At 38.1% G+C, this 13,761-nt stretch overlaps 1 protein-coding gene across 1 annotated transcript; it reads left to right on the top strand.

Annotated features, from left to right (window-relative positions):
* Positions 1-1,405: 1,405 nt before the first annotated feature.
* TBPL1 (TBP-like 1) lies at positions 1,406-8,787 on the top strand. The gene is made up of 6 exons (XM_010184604.1): positions 1,406-1,594; positions 2,180-2,262; positions 3,170-3,233; positions 4,948-5,051; positions 5,154-5,248; positions 8,253-8,787. Exons 1-6 carry the CDS (start codon positions 1,460-1,462, stop codon positions 8,321-8,323), a joined length of 552 nt encoding a protein of 183 aa, XP_010182906.1. The 5' UTR covers positions 1,406-1,459; the 3' UTR covers positions 8,324-8,787.
* Positions 8,788-13,761: the final 4,974 nt, after the last annotated feature.

Genomic DNA, 13,761 nt, shown 5'->3' on the forward strand with positions numbered 1-13,761 from the left:
AATAGCATTAATTTTGTTTCTTTAAGATTTCTGACATAGAACGTAAGGCCAAAGCATTTAAAGTTATATAAATGCATTACAGTCTGTTGTGTATATTGATGTTCTTGATGCATAATATCCTATTTCTTCCATGGTAATGACCATGTAAAGCATTTTCTGTATCTGACTAATTTTCTTTTATGTTGCTCTTTGCTTTCTGTTGTGTTCATTTTGTATTTTATCTGAATGGATCAAGGTAGTATTCCCTCTATCTCTTAGGCCATGCTCCACTTAAGTTACTTCTCCTGGAGTATAACTGAGATTTTTACATTTTTCTACAACAAAAAATTCCTTAATGAACTACAGTATATCGATATAAGTGTTCACTATATACCAATGTTCATGCTCTTTCCCCCTCTTATTTCCCCAAATACATCACCTGAGATTTATTTGAGATGTCCCATGTCTTGGCTTTGGTATGCTTAGAGAAGAAGTGTCGGGCAGTCTCGGGCTGGGCTGAGCAGTAACCCAACTCCCCATCTCATGGTCCTCCTCCTCTGGTTGAGGTGTGTGTTAGGAGCGTCACCTTCAACGTGCATGGTTGGACTGAATGCTTCCTGACTACCTTAGGGTTGCTGTGCGTGCACTGGGCGGCCATCCTGGGCTCTTCCAGTTACTTGTGCTTTTCCTCAGAAACACTCGGTATCACGCTGCACGTACAATATGTTCATTCTAAACGGTTCCTGTGGGCAGTGCAGAAGAGGGCAGGAGGCCGTTGTGTCTCAGCCCAGGCTGTTGCTGCCACCACAACATTTTGTATCGTTCACATTGTGCTGTTATATTGGGAGAGATAGGCCAAGAGTGCTGGATGAAGATGGGAAAGCCGTGGTAGCAGGCTGTCTACAGGCTGCAGTTTGTGTAACCGATGTTAATACAAAGTTATTCAGCACGCTTATCCATTCCAACACAAATGTCAAGCTGTTCAGAATTATCGACTTCAGTCAGAGAGAAGTGCATTTTCCTGAGGTGTCTAATGACATCCTCAAATGAACTGAGGACAGATTATCCACTGGAGCAATGCAAAAAGTTTCAGTAATCTTTACTGTCTCCTAATGTAGTTGGTAAGAGTCGTAACATATTTAACTGGCAAGTTTATGTTGTATGTATAGATATATAGATAGATATAGATATATATTTGTGTGTGCATACACTTTATTTCTGTTAAGTCTGGCAACATGGCTTCAAACAAGTAACCTATTTTCTAGCACACAGGATGCAGACTCTCCCCCCACATGCACAGAGTTAACATAAATGAGTCAGAGTGTAGTTACTTCAGCTTCTTGTCTCATTTAAGGGACAGATGTATACAACGGCACTAGTAGGCAATTTTCTACTGGTATGTTTAATTTTATCATTTTCCTTTCTCAGGATGTGATCTTCATGGTGAGCTGGTGGGAGAACTGAGTTGTAGATCACCCCAATGGATGCGGACAGTGATGTTGCATTGGACATTTTAATCACAAATGTAGTGTGTGTTTTTAGAACAAGATGTCATTTAAACTTGAGGAAGATCGCATTGGAGGGAGCAAATGTGATATACAAGCGTGATGTCGGGGTAAGGGATTCAACATACCTCAGTTATCTGTTTTTACAAATGTTCCTTAAGCTAAACACTCTCATGTCCAGTATCTGTGCATGATGGATAGAGAAAAAATAGTTTTATTTCTGTCCTAATAGACATTTAGTCTGTCATATAGTAAGCGGGGAGGGGGTAAATATGGTCCCAGAAGACCGCAACTAGTGAGGTGAATATTTCGTATAAGGTATGTGATGATACCTCTTACACTTCAGGGTAATAACACTGATGGTTTTGTCACAAAAATATACCCTAACAAGGAGTCAGCAATGTGGGGGTCACTGAATAAGAAAAAAAAAAATAGCACAATGCTTCTGGGTTTCATCTTTCTATTTTGAGGAAAATACCTACATTTAATCTGTTTTGTGAACACTGAGTCACTGGCTGAGATATTCCATGCTTATTTTACCCTTCTCAGGAGATGAAAGAGATGAAAGAACAGTTCAAGGCTATCAAAAATAAAGGAAGTAGTGCAACAGTTGATTTGTCTAACGGTTGATTTTTTTCAGTATGAAATTGAACTACCACTAATTTCCAATTCTTCTGCTTTCTTTTTCTTTTTAGAAAGTATTAATGAAGCTTAGAAAACCTAGGATTACAGCTACAATTTGGTCCTCAGGAAAAGTTATTTGCACAGGAGCCACAAGGTGAGTTCAGGAAGATTCTTTCTCTAGGTATAAATTCTGAAGTATTTTAAAATATAATGTTGTAAATGAAGAAGATGGCAAGAAGCAGCACTTGGCTACTGCTCAGATTCACTCACACTGGATCACATGTAGATCCTTGCCAAGCTGTGTATCTGGGAGGAGGTTTTCTGTGTGAAGTGTCTGCCTCAGACTGAGTTGAAGACTTAACCAACATCAGTTCAGCCTTCTGGGGAGAGCAGCAGGGAAAACTACTTTATGAAGAAAACTGCAGAGATTTCATTTGATAACTCTTTAAGAATTCTGTGATTTTAGCCAGAACTTGAAACTTGGGAAGGGATGACCTTTTTTGAGGGATATCTAGTTCATGAAAACCCACCTGAATTTAATCAAGTTGTACAGTGTTGAGGGACTGGAAAGAAGCAAAAGCAAACTTTTGGTTCAGATACCTCTGAGACTTACTAAACTCTTAAGAGCTGAATTCCTTTAAAATATGTGTGCATTGTGGAGTAAGGATAAGGTACAATAGTGAATTTGCATACTTTCTGTATACAGTCTCTGTCTCAAAATGGAAAATGATTGTTCAGGATGTTAACTCCAGGCTACCATGATCATACTTGTCTCTTAAGAGTATTTAGTGTCATGTATGATCAAAATACATCTCCAACTTCAGCTGGAGCCGAGTGCCACGGTAGTCTTCAAACAGAGCTTAAAGAACTCCATTTGAATATCTAGACAGTTAAAATTTAATAAGTACAGTAGGATAAAATTAGGACTGTCCATGTGATCATGGTTCATGTGTTACAGGATTTAAAGATTCATTTTGTAGTCTGAGTAGCTGTTGGGGTATGTGTCCACACAAATATGGACTCTATTTCTGTTAATGCTAGATTCTTTTCTTTCTTTGCAGTGAAGAAGAAGCTAAATTTGGTGCCAGACGATTAGCTCGTAGTCTACAGAAGCTAGGTTTTCAGGTAATTCTGATGGAAAAGGACTTGTATAACTCAAGTAATGCTGGTAGTCCATTTTTTTAGAAAGAAACAAAAATGAGGAAGCAAAACAATTTAGCAGTAAGCATGTTTTCACTCTTGCCCATTTTGTGCCCCTTATGCTGGTAAAAGAGAAGCTATTTTATTTTGTGGATTTGAGTTTCGTTTGGCAGCTCAGAGTAATGCTTCTCTGGCTAATGAACAACAAAATTTGTTTAATAAATGAACCACCCACAGATGTTTCTTGGATAGACTTTACAGTATCTTGAATGATTTATTTGGAAGAAGTGTTGAAGAGTATAAACCTAACTGTTGTTTGAACATAATTTTCTGTTGTTTCTGATGGAATAGCAGATATGTGTGCATCTTGGTAAGGGCAAGTTTGAGCCTCTTTAAGTTGGGAAGGGGGGAGAAAGCTGCTGTGCTGTCAGGTTGCACACTGGGAAATAAGCCAAATAAAATACTTAGGACGTGAAACACCTCTTTTTTCTCTAGGTTTGGGTTATCATTACCAGTCAAAAACACCACTTGCATTTCATAGTAAAGGTTGAAAAACTACAGCATGAATGACTTAAAATGACATGTTTAGTACTCTAAAACTTCCTGGTAGTCAGTTGTGCTGTTTACCCCCAGTTTCAGTTTACAGACAGACAAATAGACGCAGTGGCTGTCCTTTGGCAGGGAGAGGCTCCCTTTGATTGTAGTACATAAAGGCAGTGGTGACAGACTATCCTGGTAATGCCACCTCGGACCCAGGCAGAAGTTAGACACTTCTACTGTTACAAATGCATACATTAGACCCAGCCTCTTAAAGTTGGAATGGGATGTTAAATCAGTGAGGTAAACAGTGTTGCCAGGGTGGACACACCAAGTTTTATAATAAAGTGAGCAGCTTAAGTGGAATGTATTTTGAAGATTAAGATGATAGTTGACCTTTTGTAAGGATAAATTGCTACTACTGGTAATATACTTCTAAAAAGTTTTGACTGAGGAATGGTCATTTTAAGTTTAGGCAATCTCAGAAAATGAACAAAAGTTTCTTCAGTGATATTGCCAACACTTGACTTTGTGTTGACTTTTTGTTCAGGAACTGTCTGTTGGCTATTTTATTGTCATCTAAAATGGCTGTGGTAAAGAATAACTGAAAGCCAGTAGTTTGAACTGGATTTCAGAAAGGAACAGAGTAGAAAAATGGCTTGCTGTGCTGGTCACTGGAGATCTGAAACAGAACAATTTTCACATTGTTTCTTATTCTTATTAATGAAAATGGTGTATAGCAGCAAGGCCTTAAAGCAGTTTACAAATTGTGTAAGACTCTTGTAACAATTTAATTTAAGCTCTTTCTTTGCTTATTTTGATGTTCCATGAGCTATTTAATCTAGTTTATTTTCAGTTTTGAGGTGTTCAGTACAATATGAGTTGTTTCTGTGTCTCGTTCTTAAACTGTACTATAACCATATAATACAACTGTGAAGTGTCTAGTTCAGCAGTTACTATATCATAGAAGGATAAAGTAAGCTGTTTGAGTCCATAAGGTACTGTTTAGATGCCTATTAGAAATGAATCAATTGGAAGGTTTTAGTTTTGAAGTCTCATAAAAATATTTTAATTAATATTTTTCTGACTTCCTTTGAAACCCCTAGATCTGCCTTACTGCAAACTGAATTTCTAATGTCTTTTTTTCCCCTGTTTTGAAAAGGTAATTTTCACGGATTTTAAAGTTGTGAATGTTTTAGCAGTGTGCAACATGCCCTTCGAGATCAGATTGCCAGAATTTACGAAGAATAACAGACCTCATGCGAGGTATGGTAGCATTTTCAAGAATTACAGTCTTAGTATATTTCTTAAGCTTTTCTTTTTGAGTTCTAGATCTATCTTTTTTTACCTTTTATTTTTGTTTTCTAGTTATGAACCAGAACTTCATCCTGCTGTGTGTTACAGAATAAAAACTCTCAGAGCTACCTTACAGATTTTTTCCACAGGCAGTATCACGGTTACAGGTATTTCAATGTCAAAAATAAATATTTAACAGGTTGAGAATATTTAACTTTACAACCAGTAGGTTTAGGGAAGGAAGACTTTTAAAACAGTCAAAAGATATGTTGAAGGGATTTTGTTTCCCAGTGCTAGCACCTAATGTGTTTTTGAGTGAAAGTGTCAGAAGAGTTGTAGAGAAGGTGTTATTATTGGTAGGTTCAAGTATTACTTTGATAGAGAGTACATATTCTGGTTTTTATAAAAACAAAAGTGATACAGAACTTGAGAATGTAGGTATTGTTTCTTAAAATATTTGTATTTTCTTCCTTTGTTTTTTTCATCTTCATAGTGCTGTAAACTATACTACATGTAGCAGTAACACCCCTTTCATGAATACATGCTTCCAAACTGGAGATTTGTGGAAACGTATAGGATAGCATAGTATTTTGTCATAACTGGAGTTGACCGGTACTTGCAGTTCTTCAAACTTGTGCTCTCTTCTGTTAAAGCTCAGCTGCGAGAGCCATCACCTGAATCACAGACATCAGTCATTTTTCCCATGTGATCAGAAATGTGATTGTCCTAGATCTTGGAGGTGCCATGCCATGCTTTTTCTATCTCTTTCTAATTTTCATTTTCTATTCTTTGTTACATTTTCTTGTGAGGTGTCCACCATGGGTTTACAGATAGGAAAAGTCAGATTTAGAGAATATCTTAAAATGGTACAGAACCAAAAAACATCACTTTATATCACTTTAGCAGTAATTCTGTCTTGCAGTTGTTAGAGCTCAGGTGTCAAAAGTTGAGTAGGAATTTTTATTTTCAAATCTTAATTCCTTAAAAAATATGTAGGCTATATGGGGAATGTTTCTCATAAGTTATCAGAAGTGTAGTTTAAAGAAGACAAGATCCATCAGATTTGAGAATCTGAAAATAAAGAGCTAAAAAGTATTTCAAGATTACAGCATGTGTTCTAAACAGAGCAACTGGTCTACCAAAACTGGAAACTAAATTTAAAATTGCTAAGAAGCTTGAGTATCACTGCAGTAATGAAAGGCTCTCATTGTGTCTTGTCAGCCTTCTAATGAGATTTAACCTTTCTATGAGATTCTTATTACTCCATATATGGGAGAAAATCACTTTCATATTTCACAGTCACAGAATGGTAGGGGTTGGAAGGGACCTCTGAAGAACATCTAGTCCAAGCCCCCTGCCAGAGCATGATCATCCAGAGATGGTCACACAGGAAGGCGTCCAGGCAGGTTTTGAATGTCTCCAGAGAAGGAGACTCCACAACCTCTCTGGGCAGCCTGTTCCAGTGCTCTGTCACCCTCACAGTAAAGAAGTTTTTCATTATATTTAAATTGAACCTCCTGTGTTCTGCCTTGTCACCACTGCCCCTTGTCCTGTCACTGGGCACAGCCAGGAAGTCTGGTCCCATCCTCCTGACATCTGCCTTTTAGATATGTATAAGCATTCATGACATCCCAAATATTTCTAGAATTGTCCTTTCAAATATGAAGGCAAATATAGTAAACATCAGTTTTACTTCCTTCTGGTTTACTTGTTACAGTGAGTTTGAAATATGTCAGACCTCTGTTGGTTTGGAAGGCTTCTGTTTTGCCTAGGCCTTTCTTTTAGGGAAAAAAAATGTCCACAGGCTTACGCTTCTTGTTCTAAAAGTGTCTTAAATTACTGTTCATCCTTAATGTACTCCCTCTCAAGTGTGTTCAGATGAGGTTCCTTTTGACCCTTTATGTTTCTGTAGTACTGGTATTTGTCATGCTACTAGCCCAAAGAATTTTATTTGAGAGATGTAATTAGAAATGTTACTAAAAACCCACTTGTTTAATGAAACAAGTGTAAAAATATTTACATTGAGAAAGGAAAATTTTAAGAACTGATATTTAATAGGAAGAATTATAAATTTTTCTTCCTCCAAAATGACCGGTGAGGGGATTGGTTTTGGGGGTATTGGTTGGTTGGCTTGGGTTTTATTTCCTTCTCTCTAACTCCCTGCAGTGATGATCCACTGTTTTACATCTCTTCAACCCTGCAGGGTGTAGCATTTGTTTTGTTTTTTTTTACAAGAATTCTTTGCCTACTCATACACTTGCTTTCTGAAGGCTTTCTCTAGAACTTGTGTTTCTACAACAGCAGCCAAATTTTAAGGAAGGTGCAGTATCTGCGCAGAAGGCAGGAGTCTTTTACCAGGCTTGTTTTAGGTATTTGCTTAACTCAACTTGGCAAGTTTGAAAATATAGAAAGGATCCCATTCCATTCCATTTTCTTTCTGACTGTCTGTGTAAATTAAAACAGTATTTCCAGAATTAATTAAGTATTTTATAACTTACTTAAATAAGTTATTTATAATTTTGGGAATGATTTTGAACAGTTCTCTATACTTGGGAGAAACTTTTGAAGTCTAAAGTGATGTAAAGAAACCCCCTGAGTTCGCAGGCATCTAAGCACATGAGAAACTGCTGTTTTCATTTATCTGCATCACCAAACTCTATCCACGATAAATTTCTTCTGGCACGTTTCTGCTTGCTTCTTTGCAGTCTTAATTGTCATTGCATAAAGTTGTCTAGTACCATTAGAAAGCATTGATAGTTCAGTCTTCCTTTTCTTTCCTCAAATGCTCGTAGATGGTGAGAGAGAACCTTCAGAAGCTTCGTCCTGAGACAGTAACCGTTTCCTGGCTTGAAAGTTCTGTCCTGAGATCAGTCAGTACAATGATAACTCCAACTCATTGCTAAGCACTGAAGTTGTTATGAAGTTAAATGACAGTATTACTTATTTGTAGTCTAACCATTGACCAGTGTAGAACATCTGTTTCCATGGTAGAGTCTTTCCTTGTAGTGGTCAGAGGAGTACCTTAAATTGGGAGAAATTACTTTTATCTACAATATAAAGTTGTGGAGGGTAAAAATATTAAGGTTATTTTAAAGATACTGTTATTGTTTTAATTTCTGATTCCCTGATTTTTTTCTTCCTGCTTTTTTTTTTTCTTTTAATATGTCTCAGGGCCAAATGTAAAGGCTGTTGCCAGCGCTGTGGAACAGATTTACCCATTCGTATTTGAAAGCAGGAAATAAATTTTATAATTCACCACTTGATGGTTAGGTTCCCTAACCAAGCACCTTTAAAGACTGCTGCACATTGGACTAAAAGCAAAAAAGGAAAACTGGACCAACCATAGCAGAGGAATACAGACTCTTTTACTTGCTCATGGCCACAGTATAAACTCCAGTTCTTTTGGATTTTACTCTTAACAGTGCTGTAGTGTAAAAATGGAAGTTTACAAGATACGAAATTGCTGCTTTTAAAAAGACAGTCTATTTATTTTTGCAGTAATTTCTGTGTATTCATAAGCAAAGCTGTCACGATGTGCACTACCTTTAAAACATATTTTTTTTTTTTAGTTTGAGCTTGTGTTTTATTTGTGAATAGTCTTTTACATTTTTGTATGCTGAATATTGGGCACCAAAGAAGCTGTAAAAGTTATCTTTTTCACCTGACGAATGTGCACAAATAAAAGTTTGGAAAATATTTCTCTTCATACCTGTTCTGTTATATTCCTTTCCTTTTTTTCTATTACAGTTAAAATTGTATAGTTGCAAATTAATTTGAAACCATGTAAGAATAGTCTTTTGCTGATACCTTCTGTTTCTATTTGTAGTACGTGTAAAACTTTGTGCGTGGGTTAGATTGCAATCTATAGTAGTTACGTATGTTTATCTGGGGATGAAATTTGGTTTGTTCCCAGTTCTCTTAACTACGTGCCAGATTTCAAGTATTTTCTTGCTGTTACATGAAGACATTTCTAAATATAAAGGTCTACAGCAAGTTTTTTCCTATAGATGATGAGGAAATCTTACGAACTGAAGAAGCTACTGTAGAAAAACCAACTGCCTTGTCCACCTGCTGGATGCAAAAGGAAAAAGTTACTATGGGAGCTTCAGTTTACAGAAAAGTGTTGCTGTGCTTCAGCAGGAGAAGATAGTATGGTCATGATAATCCAGCCCCAGCCTACTGCTGAATGATTAACACAGACCTTTTCTACGCTCTTCTTACTGTATAATGTTTTCATGACAGGAGCTGCCAACAAGCAACGAAGCTTGGTTCTGGCATGTATTATTATTGGTATTAATCTTGGACTTGGAAGCCAGTAGATGTTTCTCTCAATAAGTGCACATTTGAAGCAGAAGAGAGGTGAATGCTTAAAAGTAACTGCAAATGCTACTTTTAAAAAGATACAATAAATATGTATAAATGTATGTATGTCTTTTTTCCCTATCTCACTGAAGAGGAATGTAACGCGACTATTGTGTGCTGCAGGTAATATACAGTCTTAGTGGGTGCTAAACTAGTAAACCGTGAGCTGTTGCTGTACCAGAAGTACAGCCATGAAAGAAAGGTGGAAGAACATCCTGAAGAAGCAAATGCCTGCTGTAATGTATTTCATCTGTCTGAGGGGTTGGTATAGCTGTTAGGGGTATTTGTAGTGACTCCATTCAGAAATCATGGAATGGAAGGAATAGTATGGGAAATGCTCAACCAAACCCTTCAGAACAAAAGGAAAGAAGCAACAATTTGCCATGAGCTGTAAGTGATACATTCATAAAAGCCCTGTTAAGCTCCGTGTAGGTAGGAAGGGGAGGACTTTTAACTGTGGAATTGTTAAGTGGAGTTCAGCAATCACAGAACTTGTGATAAAGAGCAGGGAAAGGGATGCTTGCTATATGCGAGCTTTCCAGTTTGTATAGAGTGTAATGTGGACCTCAGCACTCCTGACACTAATGAGAGTTTTGTGAAAAGTCAAAGAGCAATGGACAAACGACCGTTAGGGAACACTAGTGTATTATTATTATTATTATCATTATTATTATTATTATTACTACTACTACTACTACTACTACAGTTTTTAAAAGAAAAAGCAGAAGGTATGTGAACAATGAACAAAATTGTAATGGGTTTTCCAGGAACAAAGTGTAGTGAATGAGGATTTGGCTGTTAGAACTACAATAGCTGTCTTAGATTAGGCTTGTCTCTTTTTCTTTCAGGTCCAATTACAAAGCACTTCAGTGCTACCAGTGAAATTCTGGAGTTCTGATCAAGCATGCATGTCTCCTAAATTTATCTATGGAGAAAGAGGAACATTTTCCTTTTTTGTTAGCACTGTTTTGTAGTGCGAAATCTGCCTGTCAGGACAAAAATGAAAGGTAATAATAAGTGGCAATGGATTAAAATGGGAGCTGTTTCTTTTGAAGTGCTAGTTAGATCCATGCTAGTGGCTTGAGACCTTCATAGCAATCCATAAGGGAGCTGAAAAGCATGCTACTAGACCCATGGGGTAGTATTGGGAAAGAGAATATAGCAAACGGAAGATTCCTTGAAGTGTGCTCACCTATCCTTTCAGCTCCAAGGGAGGTTCAAACTGTTTGTGACAAATATGCTTTAAAACCTCCAATGATGAAGGGTGCTTGGCAGTGTAAGTTTATACTCGGGGATATTGCTCTATTTCCCGTCACTGCTCTAAATCAGTCAGTCCCCACCTCAGTCTGAAATAAGCCTTGCTGCTGCTGCTTATTGCTATGTGCACACGCACATGCCCCCCCTTCCCTATCTGTGTGTTTTTGTGTCCCTTGCCATGTTGTGCTGCCTCCACCATGGCTCTGGCTGTCACCTCTTGCAGTTGTGATGTGGACCCCAGCCTAGACCATGCCCCAGCAGGCTACCTCTCACCTCCAGTGTGAGGAGTGGTGCTTTAAATTTAATTTACCTGTCAATCAATCAGCACTTCCCCCATGGCCATGTTTTCTAGAGCACTGTTCATTTGTCCCTGTGTTCTCCAGGTGGATCTCATGCAATACTTGGCACAGTGCTCAGCTGCAGCACTAGCAGTGCCATAAAGAAGTTTATTTTACATTCCTTAGAGAGAAGGGTTAGTTCTATTTTTACAACCTACCAAGGGCTCCTTTTTGCAGTAGAATGATAACTCTGACTCATTGCTAGCTTGTGAGTTGTCGTAGCCACTAGCTCTTTTCTTGCAGTTTTTAGCTCCGTTTTATCATTCTCTGACTTGCAATTAGTATTGCCAGAGAAATTAGCACTTGCGCTTTCAGAATTGTATCCTGCTTTTTCAGACCCTTCTCACAGATTTGCAAAGCTCTGAATTCCAACCTAGTCTCTCCTAGTTTAGTATTGCCTGCAAGTTTAATAAGCATATTCTGTACTGTAATCTAGGCCATTAATGGAGATATTGAATTATTTTAGATCTGGGGCAAATTTTTTTGTGTATTACAACAGAGATTTGTTTGGGAAGCTGCAATGCTGAGAAAGGTTTTGCAGAAGTCCTTTTCACTAAATGTGATGTAATAAATTATAAGCCAGTACAAGTGTGGATTGCATGTGCAAAGGTCTTCTATCTAGAGACAAGTATCAGAAAATGGTACCACGTAGAGCAAGCGGGGATGCTATTGGAAATCTGGGTAATCCACTACCTGGTAAAGTCACAGATCAGGAAATGGATGCATTTCCCACAGCGTAGTCTTAATAAAAATACATTGTATTACTTGATTCAATCTCAGGCACTTGTTAGTGTAAGAATGATGATGATAAACTGTGTATTGTGTGAGTGTATTTGGAAGACTACGCAGAGTCACATTAATATTTCTTGTTCTGAAGCAGATTTAGTAAAACCCATAATAGTGATAACTGTCCCCTAGTCTAAACATGAAGCAGGTGGAGAGGTTTCAGTACAAATCAATGCTAGAAAGGTACTAACATGCAGAAACCCAGAAAATGGTGGATTCAGACTCTGGATTTTTTTTACAAGATCGTTTTACAAGTGTTCAGAACTGACAGTGGAATTTGTAGGTTTTATAAAAAAATATTGCTATTGATCTAAGAAAAGAGCTTTACAGTATTAGCAGGTCCGGCCTGCAGCCCTTTGCTGGTGCTTGAGAAGTTCAGGTTCTTTTGATTTTCTTCAACAAATGCTTGCCAGGCTTCCAGGCTTGACAAATACTCATTAGGCAACACATGGCACCAACCATGTATCCTGTATTTTATTGTTCTTTCCATTTCAGTAATAGAATGTGGTGTTTTGTCTAGCAAGAAGGCATTAATATTTTTCAAAGCTACTCATTGCTTGGGCATGCTATGGTTAAAAAAATAAATTCAGGCTGTGAGCTGATCCAAAAAAAACCAAACCAAAACAACAACAACAGAACCCCCCCCCCCCCGCCCCATACACACACACACACACACAAAAAAAACGACAAACCAACCCCACAAACAAAACTTTAAAAGCCAAACCAAAAAACCCTACCACCTTGTAGGTTTTGGCCATGTTCTTGTTCTTGAATTCCTCACACTTCCAAGCTACATAGGAAAATTTAAGGTTAAAAATTCAATCTTCTATGTATGAAATATTTACACTTAAAAACCTCAGCTGCCCCTTTTTCCCCACTGCCAGAGTCAATCTCTGACTTCACCTTCCCTTGCTTTTTGTGTGCTGCCTTCACCCATGGCTCCAGACCCAGCTTTCCAGCTCTGCCTGTTTCACGCTGCTGTGAAACTTTTACGTGGCTGTGCTCTAATTCGTTTTGCATCCTTTTTCTGACTGACCGTAGAAGTTACAGGAATATTCTTTGCTGATTTGTGCTGCTGCAGTATTACTGTTACTGCTGAGGTCAGGAAAACACAAGAAGACTCTGCCATGGGCTCTCTCCCATGGAGGAGCAAAAGGAGCTCTTCTCCTCACCTCTTGTGGTCGATATTGGAACTGTAGACCTCAAACAAAATTCTAAGCAGGTCTTCAATTTTCATTGGAAAATTCAAATAGAAACCAAAGGTTTCCATGTTTGTGGAAAATGTGAAAGCTCCTGACATCCAGGGTGGAATTTTAGCTTGGAATGGGAGCTTGCAGATTCCCCATAGGGGATGAGAGCAAAAGGCTTTTCAAGCTGACTGCTTCTGATGAGCCCTGATAGACCATGTTGAAAGGGCTCACATGTACCCTTAGCAGAAGATTTTACTTAATCTTTGGTATGTTGTGTTTGCCAAAAAATTGATGAGCCTGAAGTTTCTAAAATCTATGATACAGGGAAGCTGTGGTACAGATTTGGCTGGTAGGATCTCATCCCAAGCTAGCTAAATTTCCAGCAACTTCTGACAATTCATGCCCTTGGCTTCAACAGTTTCTTTTCGGGTTTTGATAAGACACTCACTGTCTAAACAGATGTGCTCTGATACATTTACCATATTAGTGTCTAGAACTGTGACCATGTGAGAATCTGATTAGAACTGATCTGCTCTGCTCGGAAGTAAAACTTTACCTCGATCAGCAAGTTACTGTTCCTCCAGTGCAAGACACAGTCAGGTGGTTTTAACGCTATGAGACAGCAAATAAAGTGGGATCATGTGCTTAGTTCAAAGTAGTATCTGCACTCCAGCTGACAGTGTCAGTCTTGCTTCCTCAATTAAATCCTGGAAGAAATGTCACTGTGTGCCTGCTGAGACAGCCAGT

The sequence above is a fragment of the Mesitornis unicolor genome, unplaced genomic scaffold (genome assembly GCF_000695765.1).
Source record: "Mesitornis unicolor isolate BGI_N332 unplaced genomic scaffold, ASM69576v1 scaffold10625, whole genome shotgun sequence".
Lineage (NCBI taxonomy): Eukaryota > Metazoa > Chordata > Aves > Mesitornithiformes > Mesitornithidae > Mesitornis > Mesitornis unicolor.